The following is a 24,574-nucleotide window of genomic DNA, read 5'->3' as shown; positions in this document are numbered from 1 at the left end:
TGTTAATGAGAACTTTGTTCATACGCAACGAATTTTCTTAGGCAATACATTTTAAGAAAAGTTTAAATCTTACAGTTAATGAAAAAAGTACTACTTAAAAAGCACTAGAAGAGAAAATTTCAAAGACTGAACGACTGAATATATGGTAAACACACGTTGGGATATACTGTCAGTTAAATATATTGTTTTATATAAAGAATATAATATGGTTTTTGAAATATTTAAATAATAGATGATATGGATAGTAAAGATACTTTTAACATATATAAAATAGAATTACAGCCGGAAGATTTATAGGTGGTCATTATAAACATTTTTGCTTTTAAATATTGATCATTAAAATAGCTGACACTGAAGGGTCTTGAATTACATCTCTAAGATGCAGGGGTCTGCCCCAACCATCTTTAAAGACTAAAAACAATCGAGGGTCTTTCTCTGAAAATAATTTTTAAAAATTATACATTAACTGCTTCTAAACTTCACAGCTGTGTCTGTGCTGTGACAAACAAACTAGCTCCTTCACATCCATTTAAAGCGAAATAAATATTTTTTATTTTATTTTTAAACATAAAGAAATACTGGCAACATGTTTCATTGTGTGTGTGTGTGTGTGTGTGTGTGTGTGTGTGAGAGAGAGAGAGAGAGAGAGAGAGAGATTAGAGAGATTAGAGAGAGGTGTTAAAACTTTGAAGATCATGTTAAAAATAATCTATAAAGAATCTTAAAGAATCTAAAGTGTTTAATGTGTAATACATCTAATAAAATATAATAATGTATATAAAATGATATAATATTATATAAAATATAAATATTATAGGTAATATAATATAATATTATAGGTAATATAAATGATAATTTTGTTGAAATTTAAGAATCACCGGACATCAGAGGAGAGGAGTAGGGGTACTGTTTATTTAAACTTTACATTAATGTTATGCTATGAAATAATGTACCCCATTTACTTAGATCATGCGTTCTGGAACTCCACCCTCACCACGAGGGGTCTGTGAAGCACCCCCTCAGTTTAAGATACAGGAGAATACACTATGACCTGTGAGATTTTGTTTATAATAATTCCTTACATTTATATAGCGCTTTTCTAGGCACTCAAAGCGCTTTACATAGTCAGGGGGTATCTCCTCATCCACCACCAGTGTGCAGCATCCACCTGGATGATGTGACGGCAGCCATATTGCGCCAGAACGCCCACCACACACCAGCTTACTGATGGAGAGGAGACGGAGTGTTGAGGCCAATCAGCAGATATGGGGATTGTTAGGAGGCCATGATGGTCAGAGGCCAATGGGCGAATTTAGCCAGGATGCCGAGGTCACACCTCTACTCTTTTCGAAAGACGTCCTGGGATTTTTAATGACCACAGAGAGTCAGGACCGCAGTTTAACATCTCATCCGAAGGACAGTGCTCGTTGACAGTATAGTGTCCCCATCATTACACTGGGGCGCTAAGACCCACACAGACCACAGGGTGAGCTGGACATACTTCGCGTAATCTCTTAAAAGAAGAGAACGGCGTGTTTTATAAGCTCGATGAACTTAAATGTTGAATACTTTTTTTAAATTAATGAATTGCCTATATAAGCTAAAAAAATTATTTCTTTATTTTCAATTCAGTATACAACGTTATGTATTTTATTGAACCCTTTTTTTATATTGCTGAAAATCAGAAAAACAACAATTAGAATGTAAGTGTATGTTTGCGTGTCATTTTATTGCAATATTATCCTCTTTTATATTATTCATTTATTGACTATATTAGTGTTGCAATTTTATTTTAAACTTGAAAAAAAAAGCATTGACAACACTGTCAATGTCCATAACAATAATTATGAATTTTCATCTCTTAAAATTTATATTCTTTTACTTATTTTTCAAATTGCCCTAAAAACAATAGCTCTTTCTCACAGCTGTGTAGGATGACCAAAACCTCTGCGCTAGCGTGACACCTGCTTAGAGCATATGTGTACCCTTCAGTCCGATTTAAACAGGTGTCACATTGCATACTGGAGTTCTGGCATCTGAATTACAAAAAGGTGACTGTGATCTTATTTCTTGACATATCGCACAGCTGATGACATATAACCTTGATTTATTACAAACAGATGTCATATCACATGTCATAACAACAACTGCGACCATTAAAAGGTCAAAAGGTCAAAGCCACTATGGTGGTCAGGTGGGGAAGGGCCAGGGACAAAAGGTCAAAGTCGTCATCCAAAAATAATTTTGGCAGGTGGTGCAGTATACACACTACTCAGGGTGAATATCTACCTTTAAGTCAGCTACGCTCTGCTTGCTCATAACAAAAAGCATAGTTTTTGCATATTCATGGAAACTGCAATTTATTAAGGCAGTTAAAAGTCAGAAATCAAAAAGGTCTCAAATGATGTGCCCAATACTCCATCCATTGAGTCTTCTGTATGATCTATCCTGAAAACAGTTTTGAGGTTATACCAAACTCCACTTTAATTTACAAGAAATAATGATTTAAGAATAATGCAGAATAAATCAAGAATAATAGTTATTGTTTCCCAGGCAGGATTGAACATCAATTAAAGGAATTCATCCATGAAGAGAACAACTCTCTAAAGTGCCAGATGCCATAGAATGTGAGCATTTCCTCACTCAAGTCCGTTACGACGACGAACTGAAGTCAGGTCAAGACCCCGATGAGAACAACAAGCATGCAGATAAGCTTCCCTGAGACGGTTTCTGAAAGTTTATGCAGAAATTGTTTGGTTTTGATTCTTTTGATTGTTGCAGCAGCTGTTTGGGGTCTGGTCTAAGGCCTTTTTCTTAGAGGTGAAGATGCTGGATGTGGAGGTCCTGGGCTGGCGTGGTCACACGTGGTCAGCAGTGAGAGGCCGGTTGGATGTACTGCCAAATTCTCTGAAATGCCTTTGGAGATAGCTTATGGTAGAGAAATGAACATTAAATTCATGGGCAACAGCTCTGCTGGACATTCTTGCAGTCAGCATGCCAATTGCATGCTCCCTCAAATCTTGAGACATCTGTGGCAGTGTGCTGTGTGATAAAACAACATTTTAGAGTGGCCTTTTATTGTGGCCAGCCTAAGTCAATTTTGACCAATATGTTCAGTGTATATTGGTCAAAAGGGTGTTTCAAGCATCAAAAAATTAATTGCCTAAATTTAATGATCACAAATACTGATTGTGTATTAATTTAGATATTTGAGTATTCTGGAAATCTCATACTTATAATTCTTAATTTATTAAGGACCTATTATTGCTCAGGAACTCACTCGGCCAACAGTGAATGCATGGACTCAAACTCGCCAGTTCTGGAACTTACCCAGAGGATACAGGGTGATTAAAATAAGTGTCGCACCCTGCCAGCAAATAACAACAAGTAAACTTTTTCTATAATCACGAAAACTGTAACTTGTTAAGCTAGAGACGGACAGAAATCAGATCCCTATTGGAGAGACCCCTGCCCTGTTCATTGGCATGATCTGCCCTGGACGCAGATTTGCAGAAATGTTAGGCTACACAATGATCTACCTGAAAAATGATTTCAGAATAAATCTGAATATATTCAAAATCAACAATTTATCATTTGTCAGGTAAAATTGTATCATGCCAGTTACATAATGAAAGTTATGAAACAATTAGAAGACAATTTCGAAAATATTCTTGTGCTCCAGGGTCACACCTGGCTGGAGATAGATAAATATTCCCAACAGACCCCTAAAGGGGAACACACACCCTTCTCGGCAGAACACATTACAACAAAATGTAATCTTTCGCATAGAGAAGAGGGTCGTTACTGAGCAAGGAGAGGAGTGATGTTTACTCTCTTTGGAGAACGGTCTTCAGATTAGGTTTTGTTGCATAGAATCGGTTTTGTATGAGTTCCGGTTTCACAAGGAATTGATTTCATAAGGAAACATACAACACATTTAAATCACCATGAACAAATGAGCATTAAACCGGTCTTTGCAAAATGCTATACTGAATCTATATGAAATGTACATGTACATGTACACTGTAAAAAATGATCTGATCAAAAAGTTATGATAACTTATATATGTCATTAAATCAAACATAAAAAAATGTGTTTTGAAATTTCAACTCAATTGTTTGAGTTTTCAATCTTCCAATATAGGTTCATAAGTTACTTCAATGAATCACAAATTCCAGGTGCTTGAATGAACTTGCCATTTTAAACTGAGTGGGAGTGGGCGTGTTGCAGATTGAGTGGAGGACAGCTCTTTGCGCATGTGCGGGAAACTAACGTACCAATGAAGCCAGGCCTCGAGACGAACAAGTTTACGCGCCAGCAAGCAATCAAACTTATGTCGGCCAGGTGCCTTATTTTTTTCGTCAGACAAGAGGAGTCGGGTTGGCGTGAACAAGTTCGCTATTGGTAAGTGTTCGTGTTTTGTAGATTTGAATGTGCGCTGTCGTTACCTTTTGATATGTGCAACAACTGTGATGTCATTTAAACGAGGCACATTTCAGCGACCGTTAACGTTAGCTAGAACACGTTTGCTAGCAGTTCAGTTTTTTAGTTCAGTCAGAGACGGTTGATAAAGCTTTATCTGAGACAATACCAGCTTTCATTGTAACGTTAGAAAACACAATTTCTGATAGACCGTATGTCAAGGCCAAATACACTAACGTTACCATTCAAAAGTTTGGGTTCAGTCAGATTTTTATATTTTCAAAAGAAATATCTCCTCACCAAGGCTGCGTTTATTTGATTAAAAATACAAACCAGGTGCTTGAATGAACTTGCCATTTTAAATTGAGTGGAGTACAAGTCTTTGGCGTGTTGCAGATTGTGCGGGGAACTACCAACGAAGCCCGGCCTCGAGACGAACAAGATTACGCGCCAGTAAGCAATCAGTCGGCCAGGTGCCTAATTTTTCCGTCAGACAAGACGAGTCGGTTTGGCGTGCACAAGTTCGCTATTGGTAAGCGTTCGTGTTTTGTAGATTTTAAGAATGTGCGTGATTAAGCCAATAACGTGATTAACGTTAGCCATCTTTACCCTTTGATATGTGCAACAACTGTGATGTCATTTAAACGAGGCACATTTCAGCGACCATTAACGTTAGCTAGAACACGTTTGCTAGCAGTTCAGTCAGAGACGGTTGATAAAGCTTTATCTGAGACGATACCAGTTTTCATTGTAGAAAACACCATTTCTGATAGACCATATGTCAAGGCCCAATACCGTTCAAAAGTTTGGGTTCAGTCAGATTTTTTGTTTTTAAAAGTAATAACGTTATCTCCTGCTCACAAAGGCTGCATTTATTTGATTAAAAATACAAACAACAACAGTAATATTGTGAAATTATTCAAATTTAAAACAGCTGTTTTCTATTTTAATATATTTTAAACTGTAATTTATTTCTGTGATGCTCCGCTGTATTTTCAGCATCATTCCTCCAGTCTTCAGTGTCACATGATCTTCAGAAATCAGAATAATATGATGATTTACTGCTCAAGAAACATTTCTGATTATTATCAATGTTTAAAACAGTTATGTGTTTGATTAATAGAAAGTTCAAAAGAACAGCATTTAACTGAAATCTAAAGCTTTTGTTACATTAAACACTACTGTTTAAAAGTTTTGGGTCCAGTAAGAATGTTTATTTTATTTTGGGGGGAAATAAAATAAAGCAATACTTCTATTAATTTAGTTAAACTGATCAAAAGTTACAGTAAAGTCATTTTATAATGTTAGAAAATATTCTATTTTAAATAAATGCTGTTCTTTCTACTCAAAGAATTTTGAGAAAAATGTACACAACTGTTTTGAACATTGATAATAATCAGAAATGTTTCTTGAGCATCAAATCCTCATTAGAATGATTTCTGAAGATCATGTGACAATGAAAACTGGAGGAACTTTGATCACAGGAGTAAATTACAGTTTAAAATTAAAATAGAAAACAGCTGTTTTAAATTGGAATAATATTTCACAATATTACTTTCTTTTTTTCTTTTTTGTATTTTTAATCAAATAAATGTAGCCTTGGTGAGCAGAAGATACTACTTTTAAAAACATTAAAATTCTTACTGACCCCTAACTTTTGTAGTGTATGTTAATGGCCAGGGCTGCAAAATAATTTTGGAGAACCACAGAGGCTGTTGTTCTTGCTGGGGTACGCTTGAGTGCGAGCCGAGTAACGTTAGCTGCCTGTCGATCATGGCGGCGATAATAACAAACTAACTTGGTGCTAGATTATTAGCAGCTGCTCGGTTGCTGCAAGCTCATTGTTTCTGATTACAGAACATCGGCCACGTTACCTAGAACTAAAGAGTAGTCCAACAATTCATACATCCAATTTGCTAGTTAGACTTAACTAGAAATGTGCTCTTGTTAATTTTTACAATTCACATCACTTAGCAGCTAAAACTTTTCTTCTGTTTTGTGTGTTTTAGGTGTTTTATGATTTACCAGGCTCAACTACTCATTTGATGAAGTGGACTTGTAAATTTTGCAAATTTACCTCGTACATTGAAAAGACTATAGTGAATCATTACAAGGACAAGCATGGACGTGGAAGAACAGGTTTTAGTTGTATTTACCCGAATTGTCTTACCGTCTGTCAATCCCATGTGGAACTTTTAAAACATTTGACGGACCACAAACAAGGAACCAGTCCCGTTGCTAAACTTCGTTGTGAACTTTGTACTTTTTCAGCGCCAAGCAATATCAAACATTATTTTCTTCATTTAAAGGGACATTTGCTAAAAAGAGAGACTGTGAATTGCCCATTTGTGGGGTGCTGTTTTACATCTAGAGTAGCCTCAACTTTTTCTGCTCACAGAAGCCGATATCATCAGTCTTTTACATTCAATAATTTCAAACCTGAACTTATTATTCATTGTCAAAGTCAAGCTTCTGTAAACGATGAACAGGATAACTTTGATTTAGAGTCACCAGTTGTTTCAGTGACTGAACCTGACTCTCAGCCTACACAGAAGTCAGTTGAGCGCAGAATTGCATCCCTTTTCCTTCGACTGCAAGCCGTCCTTCATGTGTCAAAGTCTGCGATTCAAGAAATTGTGGATGATTTGTTTGATATTGGAAAATGTGCTGGACAAATAACTAGGGAGTCAACTAAGAATGTTTTGGAGAAGCATAATTGCACGTCTGAGGAATGTTTGACATCCTTGACGGAACTATTTCAAAGTGCTAACCCCCTTAATTTACTTTCAAGAGAAGGATCTTTAGGCACAGATTACAAAAGACAGTTATATTACAAAAAGAACTTTAGTGTCATTGAACCTGTCGAATATCTTTTGAACAGACAAGAAAAGTTTCATACTGTTATCTATATCCCTATTCTAAAGTTACTTTCAGAGCTTCTTAAAAAAGAAGAGGTACTGCAAGCACTGGGGAAAAATAAACCTGTTGAACAGTCTGGCTACTACAAGTCTTTTCTGGATGGTGAGTTCTATAAATCGAATGGAATCCTCTCAGGTCAAGAACTAAGTGTAGCTATTACTTTGTATATTGACGACTTTGAAATCTGCAATCCCTTGGGCACATCAAAAAAAAAACATAAAGTCTGTGGTGTGTATTGGGTTATTGGCAATTTACCCTCTAGATACAAGTCAGCATTGTCCTCAATCTACCTTGCTTTACTGTGCAAGGCTGAGCATGTAAGGATTTATGGTTTTGATCGTGTTTTGAAGCCACTGATTGAAGATATTAAATGTCTTGAAACAGTAGGTGTGTTCGTAGAAAAACTAGGGTGTAATGTTAAAGGCACCATCTTGTTCGTTGCTGCTGACAACTTGGCAGCACATTCCTTAGGTGGATTCCAAGAGTCTTTCAATGTTGAGAAGTTTTGTAGGTTTTGTCTAGCTAGTCGTCAAGACATACAAACGTGTGATGTTAGAACTGGGAACTTTGTTTTAAGGTCTCCAGAATCATTTGATGAAGCTGTAAGTGTCTTGAAGCAGAGGGACCTTGCATCTGTTGATGGTGTGAAACGAGACTGCCCTCTCAATAGCCTGAAAGGTTTTCACACATGCACAGGCTTTCCACCTGATTTTTTACATGATGTGCTGGAAGGGATTGTGCCTGTAGAACTAAGTCTGTGCCTTGCAGATTTGATTTCAAAGAAGTATTTCACATTAGAAGAGCTTAATAGTGAAATACAGAGCTTCCCTTTTAAATTCTCAGATAAGACAAATTGTCCTCAGAAAATTCCTTCAACTTTTCAAAAGAGTGGAACTGTAGGTGGTAACGGCCACGAAAATTGGAGTCTTGTGCGTTTCCTTACCCTTATCATCGGCCACCGTGTTCCAGAAGGGGATCAAACATGGGAAGTAATCCTTGAGCTGAAAGACTTGGTTGAGCTCTTAGCGACTCCAAATCACACTGAAGACTCCCTGTGTTATTTGCAGTCCAAAATATCGGATCATAGACAGTTACTACTGACAGTTTTCCCGGATTACAAATTGCGCCCCAAACATCACTTTATTGAACATTATCCTTGCCTTATTAAAAGATATGGATCCTTAATAGAGTGTTGGACAATCAGGTTTGAGGCTAAGCATTCTTTCTTTAAGAAGGTAGTGCGTGATGCCAATAACTTTAAAAACATTCTGCTTACCCTTGCCTCAAGACACCAACTTATGCTGGCATATTATCTTGAAATGCCCAACATTTTCAAGCCTGAGATTGAGACAGCAAAAGTGACTGATGTGTGCCTGGGAGTCTTAGATGGTGGTCTTAGACTAGCAATCTTGAATAGATTCCGTGATGTTGACACAGTTGGACTGACCCCTAAAATCTTCTTAAATGGAACGCAGTTTTCAAAGGGAATGATACTTTCTGTTGGAAGTACAAGTGGACTACCCAACTTCGGAAGGATTTTGGAAATATGCATTGTGCTGGCTGGTCATGTTTGTTTCTTCGTTGAACCTTTTTCGACTTACTATGTGGAGCATTTGAGGAGTTACCATCTTGTGAAGAAAAGTCCTGCTGAGTGTCTCTTGGTGAAACCAGAGGATCTCAATGACTACATGCCACTGGTGTCATACCTTGTCCAGGGTCGCCTGTTAACCACTCCTAGAACATTCTTGCTGAATTAAGGCTGCTGTAAGTTTGTGTTTTTCTACCCTGATGTAGAAGAATTAAACATCTTGCAATGTTTCCTAAATCTCTCTAGGAGCAACCCAGGTGTTGGGTGTCCTGCAAATTATAATTTAACAGCCTGATCCAAAAGAATTAACCCTCTTGAAATGTTTTCCAAATCTTTTCAGTAGTAACCATTTGTTTGTATGTATATTAATTAAACCTTTTTTTTTTTTTTTTTCAATTTCAGGCTGAAGTGATCCACAATGCTGCTGCGAGTTATCCTCTCTGAGACGGATATCAGGCGCCTTTCCATCGAAATAACACCCACTAGTGTTGATGCACTGTGCCAGGTGTTGCGTGCAAACCTTGGCCTGAGAGGTGGATTTATTTTACAATTTGAGGACCCTGCGTTCAAGGATCAGCTGACCAATTTGACCGACATCCGAGACCTTCCTGAGGAGAGAGCAACATTGAAAGTGTTGTTCACAGCTGATGCAGCTTGCTCTGATTCCACATTGGATACAGCCAGCCTTCCATCTCTCAGTAGTGGGGAATCTGACTCCCAGCACTGGCCTGAGCCCTTCCCGATTCCAGATTTCTCACATGATGTTGAACTCAAGCTGCAAGAAGCAAATGGAAGATATGCAAAAGATGGATCTGTGCTGATGATTCCCAAAGGTATGAAAACTGATATACTGGACACACTTGCAGACAGCATGTCAAAGATTAGTCCTTATCCTGAGAGGCAACACTATGAGAATGTTGCCAAAGCGCTTGTGGAGAAGCATCCCAGTCTAAAAGAGCCAAGTTCTGGAAATGGTTGGTACGGCTGGTTCTACAGCCTGAAGTTTAAGCTCGGAAACTATCGACAGAAGTTAAGTGCAGCTGGATGCCCAGAGGTAAGGGTCAACAAAAGAAAAGGAGAAGAAGCCAAGGGGCCACGTTTGAAAAAGTCAAAGAAGGGCGAGGTCCACTACTGTCCAGATCCACCTGAAGGACTGAGTGATGAAGACATGGAAGAAAAGCGGAGGATGATGGAGGTACGTCATAGACGCACATGCACATCACACATACATATCATACCTGTCTAATATTACTGCATACATACCTGCCTATATTATACTATCTACCTAAAATTAGCTTTTGTGTCTGTGAAGCCTACTGTGTAATTTGTGCTTGTGCAATCCAATTCAGGTGGAAGTGCTGAAAAAAGATGCAGATTACCACCAGATAGAAGAGCTGATGTCAGCCACGTTCTCCAAGCGCAGAAAGGAGATCGTAGGGGATCAACCTCTCATTCGGGATGTCATAGCTAGATGGCCGGCCATGTTCTGTGAGAGACAGGTATAACAATAGACAACACTCAGCCTAAGATTAATCACTTAATCCAATGAATGGATATCAATGTATGAGCTTCCCTCCAGGAAGTACTAGAGAGATGTCTGATACTGTACTGTGGGCCGTTAAGAAATAAATATATCTTTTTTTTAGTCCGAATTGTGACGTGAATGTGCATACAGATAAGTGAGAGAATTGTGTTTAGTATTACTAAGTGGATGAAAGCCTTTGACAACATACAACCTTGGCTTACTAAATTGTGACTCTATGCTTTGAAAATCTTTTCTCTTTTTTTTTTTTTTTTTTTTTTTCTTGTCTCAGGTTCGGGCAGAATTCAAAAGAATTGTAAGCACAGACCTTCTCGAGTCATTCCTCGATGGACTTGATGACCTGGCACCAAGACTGCTGGAAGTGTACGAAGCTGCGACCAAGTCAGCAAAGAAGCCTGCACTGAAAGCCATTTTGGACTTTCTGAAGAAAGACGTGAGTAGACGAGCAGAGAATTGTAAAATTGGGCACCGGATGTTTGCAATAAAATCTCAACGCTGCTTATTTTTGTTTTGTAGGACACAAACGAAAGGAGAAGGACTGCTGCTCTGCTGGGTCTGCCACACTACCTAAAAGAAGAGCCATCAGACATCATCAGGATGTGTGATGTAAGACATTTTTCTGTCATGCATAACAGCCCATATACGAACGCACCCACCCACATACACACATACACACACCCACCCCACTCACCACACACGCACAACCTTTAACACAGAGATTGGATTAGATGCACTCATGGGTGTTGATAAAGTCTTGTGTCAGCAAAATAGTGATGATACAGGGAGGAGTGAGGGGCAGATTAGTGATGGGGAGGACGAGGGTTGGGTGGAATAGTGGTGATGGGAGGAGGAGAAAGGTGAAGGAGGTAGAACAATGTTGGTGGAGGAGAAAGAAGGGGTAGAATAGTGATGGGGAGAGGACCCAGTGCAACATACACTTCCCCAGATCTGAGAAAACACTGAAGTTTTCACCCTTGCAGTAACATTGCACCTACAAACATGCACACTCACAACTGAAAGCTCAAGAAGACCATTTTATTAGCCTGAAAACAAGGTTTATGATCCTTAAAACTTAAGTAGCTTTGCAGAGCATGTACTTCTTGACCAAAACATTCTCACTTTTTTTTTTTTTTTTTTTTGCTTTTTAAGGCCCATGGTGAGACTCTGGCTGCATCCATGGAAGGGATGCAACTTGGCCTGTTGATAGGCTATGAAGGTGACAACCAGGATGCCTTTCCATGTGAGGTCTTCAATGTGGCAGTTGTGGTTGAGGAGACTATTGTGCTTCACAACTTCAAGGATGTGCCATCCAGCTTTGCCATGCTTTTGGGGATCATCTACTGCGTTAACCTTGAGTATCCACGAGCCATGAAGTATTCCTTTGAGTTCCTTCAGAGGGTAGTGATGAAGATCAAACCAGATCAAGCCTCTGCCAGAGTCCATGGCATCCGAAACAAGCTCCTGAGGTATAATTTGTAAACCATGCCCCACGAGAATTGGAATTTTTTTTTGTTTTTTTTCCACATTTGTTTCTGTTGACATGCAAACCAAAGTTGAAGGCAAAAGCACTTAAGCAAACAGGAGAGGAGCCTTTTTTTTTTTTTTTTTTTTTTTTTTTTTTTTTTAATAAATAATGGGGTCAACGTGTACTGTATTCAAGTTTCAAATATTTGAAAACAACCAGCTGCAGTTTGAAGTTTTAGTGTGTGTTTTGTTTTCAGCACAGCTTTTAGTATAAGTCAGCTGGATCTCTGAGATTAATGTTAAAAGGTTTTTTAAATGTTTACCTTTTAAAACCTGTTCAACATTTCAGTGTTGTGTAAGGAAAAAAGCTAATGCTTTTAAAGGAATGTATTTTCGATTGGGTGAATATGAATAGTGGTCAGTACAGCTTTGGGTGACCTAATATGACAAGCAGAGGGGTTGTGCACGCGCATAGAAGGTGAGATGTTTCCTGCAGTGATCATCAGTCAACTTAACCTCATTAGGTCACACAACAAGAACCACGCTAAACAACTTAGATGACAGGGTTTTTTTTTTTTTTGGGGGGGGGGGTACTGAATATAGATTATCTATACTGCTGTATGTTTCTATTAGTCTATCTAGCCTACATTCAGAATGACCAACTTTTTGGTTGACAACAGGCGGTGCACACAACTTCAGGAAATACACACACCTTCTATACGCACACAGTGATAAAAACTTGTGGAGTCTGCTTAGGATACCCCCTCATGGTGTAATCTCATGCACAACCTTTCTATTTATCTTAGCCTCATTATGTGACCCACACCCAACTGAAGTTTGGTACCAAAGATAGTATTGATTGCAAGTTTGAGATTGCATTATTGAAGTGTTTGTATAGCTTCTTTTGGATTAACATTGGTTTTAATAAAAAAAAGTTTTGTACTCCATTTGTCTGTTTTTATACTTGAGTTAAAACAAGACATTCTTTAAGATCATCTTAACTTGATACCCTAATTCAAAGACATTACTTAATTGAAATTACTAAGTTGAACCCACTAATGGGGATAAGTTAACAGAATGCTCATTAATGAGTTCACTTTATTTTAAACTTGCATAGCAAAGTTGAAACAACAATAATTGTTTAGTCATGTTGACTTGCAGAAGGCAATTCACAGCTTAAGAAGACTCAAAATAATGAGTTAAAACAATTCATTAATCCATTTTGTTTTTAATTGAAATTTTGAGGCAGCTGCTTAACTTATGATTTTAAGTAGAACCAAGTAGATATTTTTTACAGTGTACTATTCTCACCTAAAATGATCCAAACCCCGATTGAAATGTAGAATGAATTCTTTGCAAATGTGGTCATTGTGTTTCTGTCACGGCCGGAATACAGGAAACCACAGAGAAACATCCAATTGCGGGTACATCTTTATTTAAGTGCAAATCCAAAGAATAAACAGTCCAGGCTGGGGTCAATACCAAACATATCCAAAACACAAACAAAAGGACACAAGGCTAGGGCACGATAAGTGACGGACATGAATTAAACAAGGACTCCGTCACACATACTAAGACAGACCGGGTATAAATACACAGGGAGAGACAAACACTAATGGGGAATTGACAGAATGTAATGATTGATATCCAGTGACAGCTGGGTGCAATGATTTATGCAGAGACGTGAGGAATGTGGTTAATGAAGTGACAGACACCGTGGGGAAGGAGGACATCTAGTGGATACCCAGGGAACACAACCCAGACACTGTGACAGTTTCTCTTCCTGTATCTTGAAGTTGTTCTATTCTTGAGTATAAAAGGCAGGACCTTTTAAAAAGTACTTCTGTGAACACTTTAGGTGCATTCTTTAGTAGTATATAGAGTACCATTTGAAAGCATGACAGCTTTTGTCCTTTTTTTTTCTGAGAGTGTGGTATACAGCACCTTTAAGTTTGATTTAATAACAATTGTAATAATGGACAACTTTTAATTGATTCTAATAATCATGACAGAGAGCAAGAGGGAGAGAGAAACTAAACTTTTTATTAGTAATTAGAAGAATCTACCTTTTGAATGAAAAGTGACATTTGAAAAAAAATACACATCGGTCATTTAGCAAACAGATGTCTATTGTTTTCCACACACAGACACCTTAACCCTTGTGCTGCATTAAATATTTTACGCCGTTGAGTGCATTAATGACCAAAAATGTCCCAAATGCAGCACAAGGGTTAAGTCTAGTCTGTTGAATAAACAAATCAAAAGCATAATATAAAGCTCATTATCAACATGTATAATCATTTGATCCTTCAGGTCGATGTGGAGAAATTTCCTCTAGTTCTGTGACAAACAGAAACGCTCCATGTGCAATCTGAAAAATAAAAGTGCACACCATCAACAGACAAATATGAGAACCACCAATGTTACTATGTCACACATCACATACATTTTTTTGTTTAATTCTTCTTCTTCAAAATTACTGTTCAATTTCTGCAAAGACAAATAAATAAATAAAAAATAATAAGGGAGGGGAGGGAAGGGGGATATCACCAGAGCAACGAGGAAGTGACTGTTAGTAATGAAATACAGAAACAGATACAAATATAGAATAGTTCCACAAAGATGATTATGAAAGGAAGGCCATTTACAGTAAACAGAGTGAATACTTACACTTTACTGACAGTGAGTTGAACAGGATTCAGTGCCTCTCCTACAGAACAGTAGTACCAGCCAGAATCAGTGAGTCTCAGTCCAGTCATCAGCACAGTGAAGGATCTTCTCCCATCATCACTGATCTGGACTGATGAATTCTGGGATGTGTTAGTCCTCCCCACTGTGTAACAGCTCTGATCTTTATATCTGCACCACTGTTTGACTTTATTCTTATATCCAGAACTGTAGAAACACTGAACACTGATATCACCACCTTCATGTCCAGATACACTGCTGCTCACCACAGACACATCAGGAGCTGAACACACACACACACACACACACATTCACATATTTGATTTGATTAAATACATATTTGACACTAGAATTTATTAAAATAACTACAACATCTCATACCAGATTGAACCTCCAGATAAAGATCATATGTGGCAGTTGGTTTTCCTTCAATCTTCAGAGCACAATAATAGCCTCCATCATGTTTTGTGCTCTGCAGGTTTCTTATAGTCACAGTAAAGAGACTCTGATCAGGATGATCAATTACTGACAGATTCTCCTCTTTTGTGTTTGTGTATGTACTGGACTTATTATTTTCTGAATGCCAGTATTTCTTCTGATGTGTGTATTTCTCATCATAATGACATGGGATGGTGACAGATCCTCCAGTCATAACAGTTAATCTATTATATGACACACTGCTGCAGCGTTCAACACCTAAACACACAACACACACACCGCTGTCATGTTCAGAGTTAACAATAAATAGTCTTCACAAAAACACATTAAAAGTAACATAAACAACCAAGCATAAAAAGTATTATTACAAAATGATATGAGTCTAACATTTACTCACCTATAATAAGACTAAACAAGATGAAAAAGTAGAGTAATTCTTTCTTTCCGTATGTGACCATTGTGTAAGTTTCTCTTCCCGTATCTGAGCTGTTTTAACTGTGTTTGGAGTAACTTCTCTCTTTTTATCTCATATAGCACTAAAAACGTATTGCGCCACTACTCTGATAGCATACACTTCCGGGCCTCATCTGGGGCAAATATGGCTGAGTTCTGGCAGTTGCAGGGGTCATTCAGGCCAGATTTGGCCCACACACATCAAGCCGGTTGTAGTGTCAGTTCTGGCATGTTGTATGTGGGCCCATGTGTGACAAACTGGTTTTACATTGAAATCTGGCTTGTTGTGTGTGGGCCTCATATGGCCTATACCAGGTGACCAGATGTGCCATTTTCCGAGGACACGTCCTGGCGGATCACCTTACTGTACCAGTCAGTGGTTCTCCTATTTTTTGGAGTGGACCCCCATAATGTTTCAGGACACCCATATATATATATATATATTAGGGCTGTGAATCTTTTGGAAGGCTGTGATTCGATTCAATTCATGATTCATAGATTTTCGATTCGATTCAAGAACGATTTTTGCTCATTTAGAACAATTCAATTAGATTCGATTCACAATTCAATTCGATTTGATTAGATTATAACGATTCGATTCTGCACTCTCCTTTTAACTGTCACCCCGTCCCGCCTACATTTACTTCACTATATTACAATGAAATAAAATCTAATCTTGACAAACTATATATCGTTGGAAAGGTCTAAGACTCCCAAATATATATTTTACCAATGTTTTTTGTAAAAAATTATGTAGGAAAAGTAATAGATTAATTTATGACAAGAGTGCACCCTCAAAAATATGCAGTATAACAGGAGTTCTGACCTTTGTTTACAAAAAATGACTTCTATGTTGCCTTTTTCTCTATCACATTTTAGAAATCATCAGAAATTATTTATCAACTGAAAAATTTAAATCTCAAAATTCATCCTTTGAAACCCATTTTAAAATCAGACATTGCATTACCATGTAAATGGTATATCAATATCATGTTACAAAATGTTTTCATTCATGAATTACAAAAATTTAAGTTTGGAACTATAAAGTCTATGTTCAAAAATGTGAGTGACAGTTAAGGGGTTATTAAGTTCATTCAAAGGATTATTTAAATGCTTCCCCTAAATTATTTAAATGCTAAATCAGGGGGCAAATTACACCAGTCTTTATGGTTAAAGAAACATAGCTAAAAAAAAGATGCTTGTTTAATGATGCTATGGCATGACATGGCATATGTAAAAATGTATGTAAGACAAGATTTAAGATATATATATATATATATATATATATATATATATATATAATATATATATATATATATATATATATATATATATATATATATATATATATATATATATATATATATATATATATATATATATATATATGTATATATATATATATATATATATACATATATATATATATATATTTACAAGGAATTCTCTTCTCTTTTATTACTTTTCATTTGCTGAAAGAAATCAAATATACTGCTGTACATTAATCAATCATTTGTAACTTGATCATTTTTTTTCTAATGGCAATTTTATGATTGTTTTATATACTACATTTAATTAGCTATTATTTAAATTTTCTGAACAGAATAAGGTAGAAAATATACTTTATCATTTATGTACTGTAATAAATGATGTCAATTAGCACGGCATCATTCAAAAATTGTATTTATTTATTGTGTTTTTTTTCTTAGCGCTTCATCAGTACATTCTGCTTTTATTCAGTTTAGCTGCAGATAAAGCCTGGCACGTCTATGAGAGCGAAATCACTTCTCTTTCAGTGTGAAAAATTCTTTATCTCATTTTCACAAAATAAAATTCTATAATAGCTATTTAACTTTTCCTCTGGGTGCCCCCCCTGGCCACCACGTAGACCCGCCCCTGTGTGTGATATATATACAGTATGAGCAGACCATCTTTGTTGTCGGCCAATCAGAATTACTATGTTTATTTAATCCACAAGTAAAACTGCAAAATACTGCCAGTGCCTTGTGTGTATACTTATTAGAAAACAAGGCATAGGACAAGGATAAGGAACCTGAAACCAAGACACATACAATTGCAAAATAGTTTTATTTCATTTTAAATATGCATATGCCTGTTTGTATTAATGCAAACAACATGAAACTGTACAAATAGACTTTTGGTGAAGAAATTAAGTAGAGATATAATACAAAAAACTAAAAAAAAGTTGTGATGATGGTCCTCTGCTGCTGATTTGGTTTCTTTTGGTCAGAAGGTGTGTTCCTGAGTTCTTCTCACTGTTGAAGTCAGTGTGGATCCACAGTGCTGTATATTATGTATATTATATTTCTCCTTCTGGAGGCTTCACCGCTTCACTCCCAGGAACATCATCAATAGTACTGTAGTAGATTATGTCCTTGTTGGGATCCTGTAGAAATGGGATTGTATAATAAACATGATATATTCATGTCTGATATTTCAGCACTTCTATGCATGTCTGGTCTACTTACATTTGGGTTTTCATCGTTTATAGTCCTGTATATCGGAGGATCTTCAGGTTTAGAGTAGATCTGCATTTTATGCACAAACAAAACAGAAAAAAAGAAAACCGACTCATTAAATAAACTCAAGGTTTCATGGCCAAACTAATGCATATGTGACTTAAGGAGAAAAACAAAAAATGCATTTTATTGTCTTATTTTGGTCTAAAACCTTTTTTGATTGGTTTCGATGATGAAATCTCTATAATTTTGCACAAACTATTTCCAAGTATCATTTAAAGGGTTGCATTCGCACCGACAGTGTGTACTAGGACGAGATGTAAGCTGGTCGACAGTCATGTCATTTGTGCGCAGTACTGAACAACGTTAACAAAGAAGAACAATGTTAACAACAGGAGGATGGAGGACGCTGTGATCAGAGCAGTGTTTTTTTGTGTGTGTCCCATAGGTTTCACAATAATAGACATGGAATGTCGACGTATATGTAAAGCGATTGAAAGGGAAAGGTGGACTAAGAATCTCCAACGACAACTGGCAGTGCTACATTTGCTACAAGTGCCTGCATTTCAGTGTCTGTCCATCTATCGCTGTTCATTATACTTGAGAAATAAGTTGACACAATGTTTACAGTATGTTACAAGGACTTTTAAATCATGGCGGGTGAGGATGTTTTCAAACGCGTCTGGCCAATCAATGCCTACTTACGTCACAGGTTAGTACCAGTTGTGCTGGTTAGACCCATAGACAGTAAAAGAAATGGACACGTTGACCCCATTGGGTTCAACAGAGACAAATGAAGTAAAATAGAAGCACACACTTCCTGGGGGTCAAGCATACTGCGCAAACTGAGCTTGATGACGTAGATGTCACGTATGCAATCTGTCTGACAATTGTAAGTCTTCTAATCAATGCCAAGAAAAATCTGAATCACCCACCGAATCTTGCAGACATTAGTGTAGTTTACAGTGAAATCTGTTACATGTAGATCATTAAACATTTCACTTTTATATAAGTTGCCAGGCGTAATTAAATATATTGCTATCCATTTAAAATTGTATTTTCATGATAACATATATCATAAAAATTTACTAGGACAATTATTTACTATTGTGGTATGAATAATAAAACAAACACTTAGCACTATTATACACAATTCTAAATGAAAAATGAAAATAGATAAATGCTTCAGATAAGGTTTGAGTTACAAATATCTTCACATTCATTTGAAATTAACATCCCATGAGATTCAATTTGTCTAAAAATCAAATGTTGAACAGAAGTCCACACTTACACCACATATATTATGATCACATAGCTTATGACAGTGAACATGTTAGAAGGTTATTTCTCCTTTAAATAGTAAGAGGGAGTGATTCATATGAAAGACAGTTGTCATTTTTTGACAGCTGTGCTGATGTAACCTTTTCATCTGTTTCATCAAACCCTAACTTTCAGTGAAGATTCAAGTTGGACTTTCTTGTAAAAACCACATCATGAGATTCATTTCACTTAGATTTCTAATTATGCACCTAGACCATCGGTTTTTGGACCCTTATGATTGCTGCTTGTGGCTATATTTTGTTTTGAATTGTAGTATAGAGGTTATATAGATATACTATGAATTAAGTATATATGATTGAATGCTTGTTTGCTTTGGTGTTGCCTCCCCTCACAATCCTCACGCCACCCAAGTCTTCTGTTCTCTTTGGAGTATTACAAGCTCTTGGTGCATGAAGAAGATCGGTAAAGTTGCAAAGACTAAAGTCTTAAACCCATAGATATATTCTTTATAAAAGTTTAGACTTATCCATTCCCTCCAAAAACGCCTCATTTAAACACGCCCCCACGATGTGGAAATAATTGCACAGATGTTCACACAAAGAAAGAAGGCGTAATGATTCTCGCTCTTGCTGCTGGCAAATGTTGTTTTGTTGTGAAAGTGAAAATACTTTGTCTGGCCATCCCAAAGAAGACACAACTAGAAATCAGTGTATATATATATATATATATATATATATATATATATATATATATATATATATATATATTATATATATATATATATATATATATATATATATATATATATATATATACACACGCTGGTTATATATGCTCTATATAATTGTATGTGAAAAATAAAAATCTTGAATCTTGAGATTTTTCATATTATGATTATTGTGGCCGTAAGAATTCACGATATATTGTGATATCTATGGAAAACCTGGGAAAGATATCAGTCAAATGAGTTTTTACTTTGTAATTTGAATTTTACTTTTTGACCCAACGAACACAAGGATACTGATAAACGCAATGCACTTCTTGGTGGTTGTCCAGCATCTTCAATAAACAAACTACAGGTTTAGTCCAAAATGCAGCGGGTAGAGTCCTTACCAGGTCAAGAAAATATGATCATACTACCCCAATTTTACAGTCTCTGCACTGGCTACTTATTAAGTTTATAACAGTTACAAATTATCATTACTTACTAGGCCCTAAATGGTTTAGCTCCTGCGCACCTAACTAGCCTTATACCATGCTACAACCCATCACGCTCCCTAAGGTCACAAAACACTGGACTTTTCCTAGGATAGCGAAGTCCACTAAAAGAGATCTTTTTTGCATTTGGCTCCCAAACTCTGTAATAGCCTTCCAGATAATGTTCAGAGTTCAGACATACTCTTTCTGTTTAAATCTAGATTAAAAACGCACCTTTTGCTAAGCATTCGAATAATGCATCTCATAATTTGTGACTACAGTTGTATCTACGCTAATTATGTCTCTATTTGTTTCTCTGTTTTGCACAAGCTCCAGTCTGGATCCAAAACATATGAGACGAGATGATGCTGACTCCTCAGAGGACCTCAGATGATGCTAACCCTGAAACAACATACAGAACTTGTTTTAAATTTTTCTGAAAATTCCTGTCTTTTGCCCATAAACTAATAAGCCACTACTAAATATTGTGGAAGCTTAATTTTTTGTAAAGTTGTTTTGCAATGATTTGTATCGTAAAAAGCACTATACAAATAAACTGAATTGTCTTTCTGCGTATTTTTTGCAGCTTTTATGAAAAAACAAGAGAGAAAATACTTTCAAGTTCAACAGTATATAAATAAATATTTATGGTAACGCTTTACAATAAGATGTCATTTATTAACATTAATGTACTAACGTGAATGAACAATGAACAAGCTCTGCATCTTCTTCTTGTGTGACAGGTGTCAGCGTTATGGCACAATACTGCCACCTGGGAGCACAACCAGGTACTGATGCTGGAGTATTTACATTTGGTGTTATCATAAGAGAACATTTCATTATAAATATTGTAGTTATTTCTAATACCAGTATATCGTCATAATTGTTGCTATGAATATCAAAGTTATAGCGACACCTCTAATCTACAACACTGTTCCATAACAGTTCAACCCAAATATTCAGATGTGTGCAGCACATTTTGTGGAGGACTGTTTCCTGATCCTGGGAGAAAAAACTACAATGCGGCTGTAAGTACATTTACATATTTGAAGGATTTGGCACTGATGCGAGTTTTGAGCAGTGTTTATCTCAATTCCAGTCCTTGCGCCCCCCTGCTCTGCATATTTTGTATGTATGTTTCTCTTATGGCTTCAAGACGTTTGTTCTATTCGAACATAATTGCCCTATGAAGTGGACAACACAGGATATTCTGCCATAATTCCAGTTCCTTTCAAATTGCATTGAAGTGTGTGAGACATGAATTTAAATTGTATATTTATTTACAGAGGTATATGATGTCACACTTGTCCGTTACGCAGCACAAATCAGTGAATGAATGTACCGAGTGAAATAAACTTCAACAGATTTCCCCTGCTCAGGGAGCAGGGAGCAATGAACACTGTGTAGGGACCATGTCAATGGGAACAAAGTTCATGCACAGAGCTCACTTCTAACGAGCTAATTATCTGAATCAGGTGTGTTAAAAAAGAGAGACATGCAAAATTTGGCAGAGCTGGGGGGTGCGAGGTCTGGAATTGAGAACCACTGGAGAGTAACGCTTGTTGTTTGATGTTCCTCCGATCACAAATGCAGACATAGTTTTGTGTTTACATGGCAAGATGCAAAGTAATACACAGTATACACTTATACACAGTATAAGTCATTATAATCCGTAATTATATCCCCACTGAATGCAACCAATGCCTCGTTTGTAATGGGTTTTATTGTTTTCTCTTATCGCACCGGTGTTCTGACCAAGATTAGCATCACAGTATGGGAAGTGGTTTAACATTTACGTCACACGCTTGGGGCTTTCGGCCAATCACAATGCACTGGATAGCTGGCCAATCAGAGCATACCTTGCTTTTTCAGACCGATGAGCTTTTGTAAAAAATTATGCATTTCAGAAAGGCGGGGCATAGAGGAGAAACAATTTTTTCATTTAAACCACATAAATACATTGCATTACAGCCAATACACAAAATAATGTTCTTATTAGGAACATCATATGACCCCTTTACTACTTACCCTCACCTAAACAGCTTTCAGTTATTAGGCCATTGCATTTGCTTGTGCTTATGTTTCCTGCATGAGTTTTTCACTGCAATAGTGCGGTACAACTAGCCAACTTCTGTTTTTTGTTTTGTTCTCAGTGCTCTTAGTCATCTTGGCACCTTCTGGCTAAGTGGTGTAGACATTTATTACATTATTTGAGTGTTCAGTCACCAAAGGAATTAAAGTCTCTATTTGTTAGCATTAGTTAATGCTTCAGGTGTCATGAACTAAGGATGAACACTACTGGTTATCTACATCTATAGGTTAATGTTCATTTCCACATATACTAATACACAGCATGTATAAATTAACATTAATTTATTACAAACAAACATTAACAATGAACAGTATATTAACAGTCTCAGAAAAGTTCCAAGCGGGCCACTGGGGTGGTAACTTTAGGTAACAAAGATCTAAAGGTTTTAAAAATCTTTATTTAAATCTAAATGGTACATACAGTATTAACAGTTTTTTCAAAGGTGAGGTTTGATTGCCTCAGTGACAGCTCTGTACCTTGGTTTTCACAATAAGGTGGATGGAGTTCTGTCTCAGACAGCTGCAGTTTAGCTGGAGTCAGTACAGTCGTCCCCCTCAAGAAGAACTTTATATTCCACCAGCTTGTCTGAAATAATCAGTGCTTTGATGTTTTTATGATGGCACTATTTGAATTACTCTTACTCCATTGGTCTCTATTATCACAGTAACTGATTTCTGATAATCCTGCCCCTAAACAGACTTTGAAAACAAATTGGTTGCTTCACGGGTCAATCAGATGCTCACTTCTGGATCAGTCAAATGAAAATCTGATGAGAGTTTAGCACAATGTCTCTGTTATTTAAAGATGCTCAGAATTCCTCCCAGGTCAATATCAGAAGAGCCTGCGATCTCTAATTCTGTGACAGACAGAAACGCTCCTCTCTGTGCCATCTGAAAGAGAGAATAGGTAGAAAGATATGACAACAGAACAAAGATGCAAATGTGAGTGTTGAACAAGTCACAAAATTTCAGTGCAAATAATAACAATAATAACAATCTGAATAATGAAACTATGTTAATACTAACATATTCTCAGTGCTGGTGTCTGTGCAAACAGTTGCTGTAAGGAAAGGGAAATCATTTTTAATAAAAGGGAATGAAGCATAATTGTATTATGCATTTCAGTTTGTATTAATTGTTTTGGAAAACTAAATATTAATTTGTAAGATTTTTTTTTTTCTTTTTTCAAAAAGACAATAAATTCAACACAACTTCTGTCAAATAAAATTTAAGAAAAGAATACAATTATTTATTATGACTTAATGTAAGATCTTTATTACCTGGTTTTGGTTCAGTGACAGTGAGAAAATGAACCTGTGAATTTTCTAGAGACACAGGAAAAGATTAAACAATATATATTATATATATTTTTTTTTCCTCAATCAAGAAATGCTGTGTAGATCTGATTAGTTTTTACCAGAGACATTAAGTTGAACAGGAGCCTGCAGATCTCCTACAGAACAGTAGTACCAGCCAGAATCAGTGAATCTCAGTCCAGTCATCAGCACAGTGAAGGATCTTCTCCCATCATCACTGATCTGGACTGATGAATTCTGGGATGTGTTAGTCCTCCCCACTGTGTAACAGCTCTGATCTTTATATCTGCACCACTGTTTGACTTCATTCTGATATCCAGAACTGTAGAAACACTGAACACTGATATCACCACCTTCATGTCCAGATACACTGCTGCTCACCACAGACACATCAGGAGCTGAAACACACACACACACACACCACACATTTAGGATTGTGATTTCTGAGGAATTAGTCTAAATTTTTCAACTGAATGTGAAACGCATCTCATACCTGACTGAACTGTCAGATAGAGCTGCTCACACTCATCTAGTTTCTGATATTCCTCCAATCTCCACAACACACCAATAAGCTCCAGTGTCTTCATGCTGCAGGTTTTCTCATAGTCACAGTAAAGAAACTCTGATCTGGATGATCAATCACTGACACTCTTCTTTGGTTTCATTAGCATATGCCAGAATACTGCAGTAATTG

General features: G+C 36.7%; 2 protein-coding genes and 1 pseudogene across 4 annotated transcripts; 1 reads left to right on the top strand and 2 right to left on the bottom strand.

The window, feature by feature from the left end:
- Positions 1-4,292: 4,292 nt before the first annotated feature.
- LOC113074121 (uncharacterized) lies at positions 4,293-12,873 on the top strand. Of its 3 annotated transcripts, none has more exons than XM_026246852.1 (6): positions 4,293-4,404; positions 9,332-10,124; positions 10,279-10,428; positions 10,744-10,905; positions 10,989-11,078; positions 11,622-12,873. In XM_026246852.1, the coding sequence occupies exons 2-6, from the start codon at positions 9,348-9,350 to the stop codon at positions 11,949-11,951; spliced, it is 1,509 nt and encodes a 502-aa protein (XP_026102637.1). In that variant the 5' UTR covers positions 4,293-4,404; positions 9,332-9,347; the 3' UTR covers positions 11,952-12,873. The 3 variants fall into 3 exon arrangements, with proteins under 3 accessions (XP_026102637.1, XP_026102636.1, XP_026102638.1); XM_026246851.1 differs by lacking the exon at positions 4,293-4,404 and adding an exon at positions 7,725-9,105; XM_026246853.1 differs by lacking the exon at positions 4,293-4,404 and adding an exon at positions 7,725-9,105 and having other exon boundaries at positions 10,744-11,078; positions 11,622-11,731.
- Positions 12,874-14,115: 1,242 nt separating this feature from the next.
- On the bottom strand, positions 14,116-15,546 carry LOC113074122 (polymeric immunoglobulin receptor-like). The gene is made up of 4 exons (XM_026246854.1): positions 15,460-15,546; positions 15,006-15,320; positions 14,607-14,907; positions 14,116-14,307 (listed from the first exon to the last, which is right to left on the bottom strand). The coding sequence occupies exons 1-4, from the start codon at positions 15,518-15,520 to the stop codon at positions 14,271-14,273; spliced, it is 714 nt and encodes a 237-aa protein (XP_026102639.1). The 5' UTR covers positions 15,521-15,546; the 3' UTR covers positions 14,116-14,270.
- Positions 15,547-23,405: 7,859 nt separating this feature from the next.
- On the bottom strand, positions 23,406-24,561 carry LOC113074123 (polymeric immunoglobulin receptor-like; annotated as a pseudogene).
- Between the last annotated feature and the right edge of the window lie 13 nt (positions 24,562-24,574).

Source organism: Carassius auratus, unplaced genomic scaffold (genome assembly GCF_003368295.1).
Source record: "Carassius auratus strain Wakin unplaced genomic scaffold, ASM336829v1 scaf_tig00013757, whole genome shotgun sequence".
NCBI lineage: Eukaryota > Metazoa > Chordata > Actinopteri > Cypriniformes > Cyprinidae > Carassius > Carassius auratus.
This window is presented reverse-complemented; position numbering and strand designations above follow the sequence as displayed.

Coding starts and splice junctions, on each gene's coding strand:
- LOC113074122 (XM_026246854.1), bottom strand. CDS start 15,520: ATGGTCACATACGGAAAGAAAGAATTACTCTACTTTTTCATCTTGTTT. Junction 15,321..15,459: donor CTTGTTTAGTCTTATTATAG/GTGAGTAAATGT, acceptor TTGTGTGTTTAG/GTGTTGAACGCTGCAGCAGT. Junction 14,308..14,606: donor CAACTCACTGTCAGTAAAGT/GTAAGTATTCAC, acceptor TTTATTTTTCAG/ATTGCACATGGAGCGTTTCT.
- LOC113074121 (XM_026246852.1), top strand. CDS start 9,348: ATGCTGCTGCGAGTTATCCTCTCTGAGACGGATATCAGGCGCCTTTCC. Junction 10,125..10,278: donor AAAAGCGGAGGATGATGGAG/GTACGTCATAGA, acceptor AATCCAATTCAG/GTGGAAGTGCTGAAAAAAGA. Junction 11,079..11,621: donor ACATCATCAGGATGTGTGAT/GTAAGACATTTT, acceptor TTGCTTTTTAAG/GCCCATGGTGAGACTCTGGC.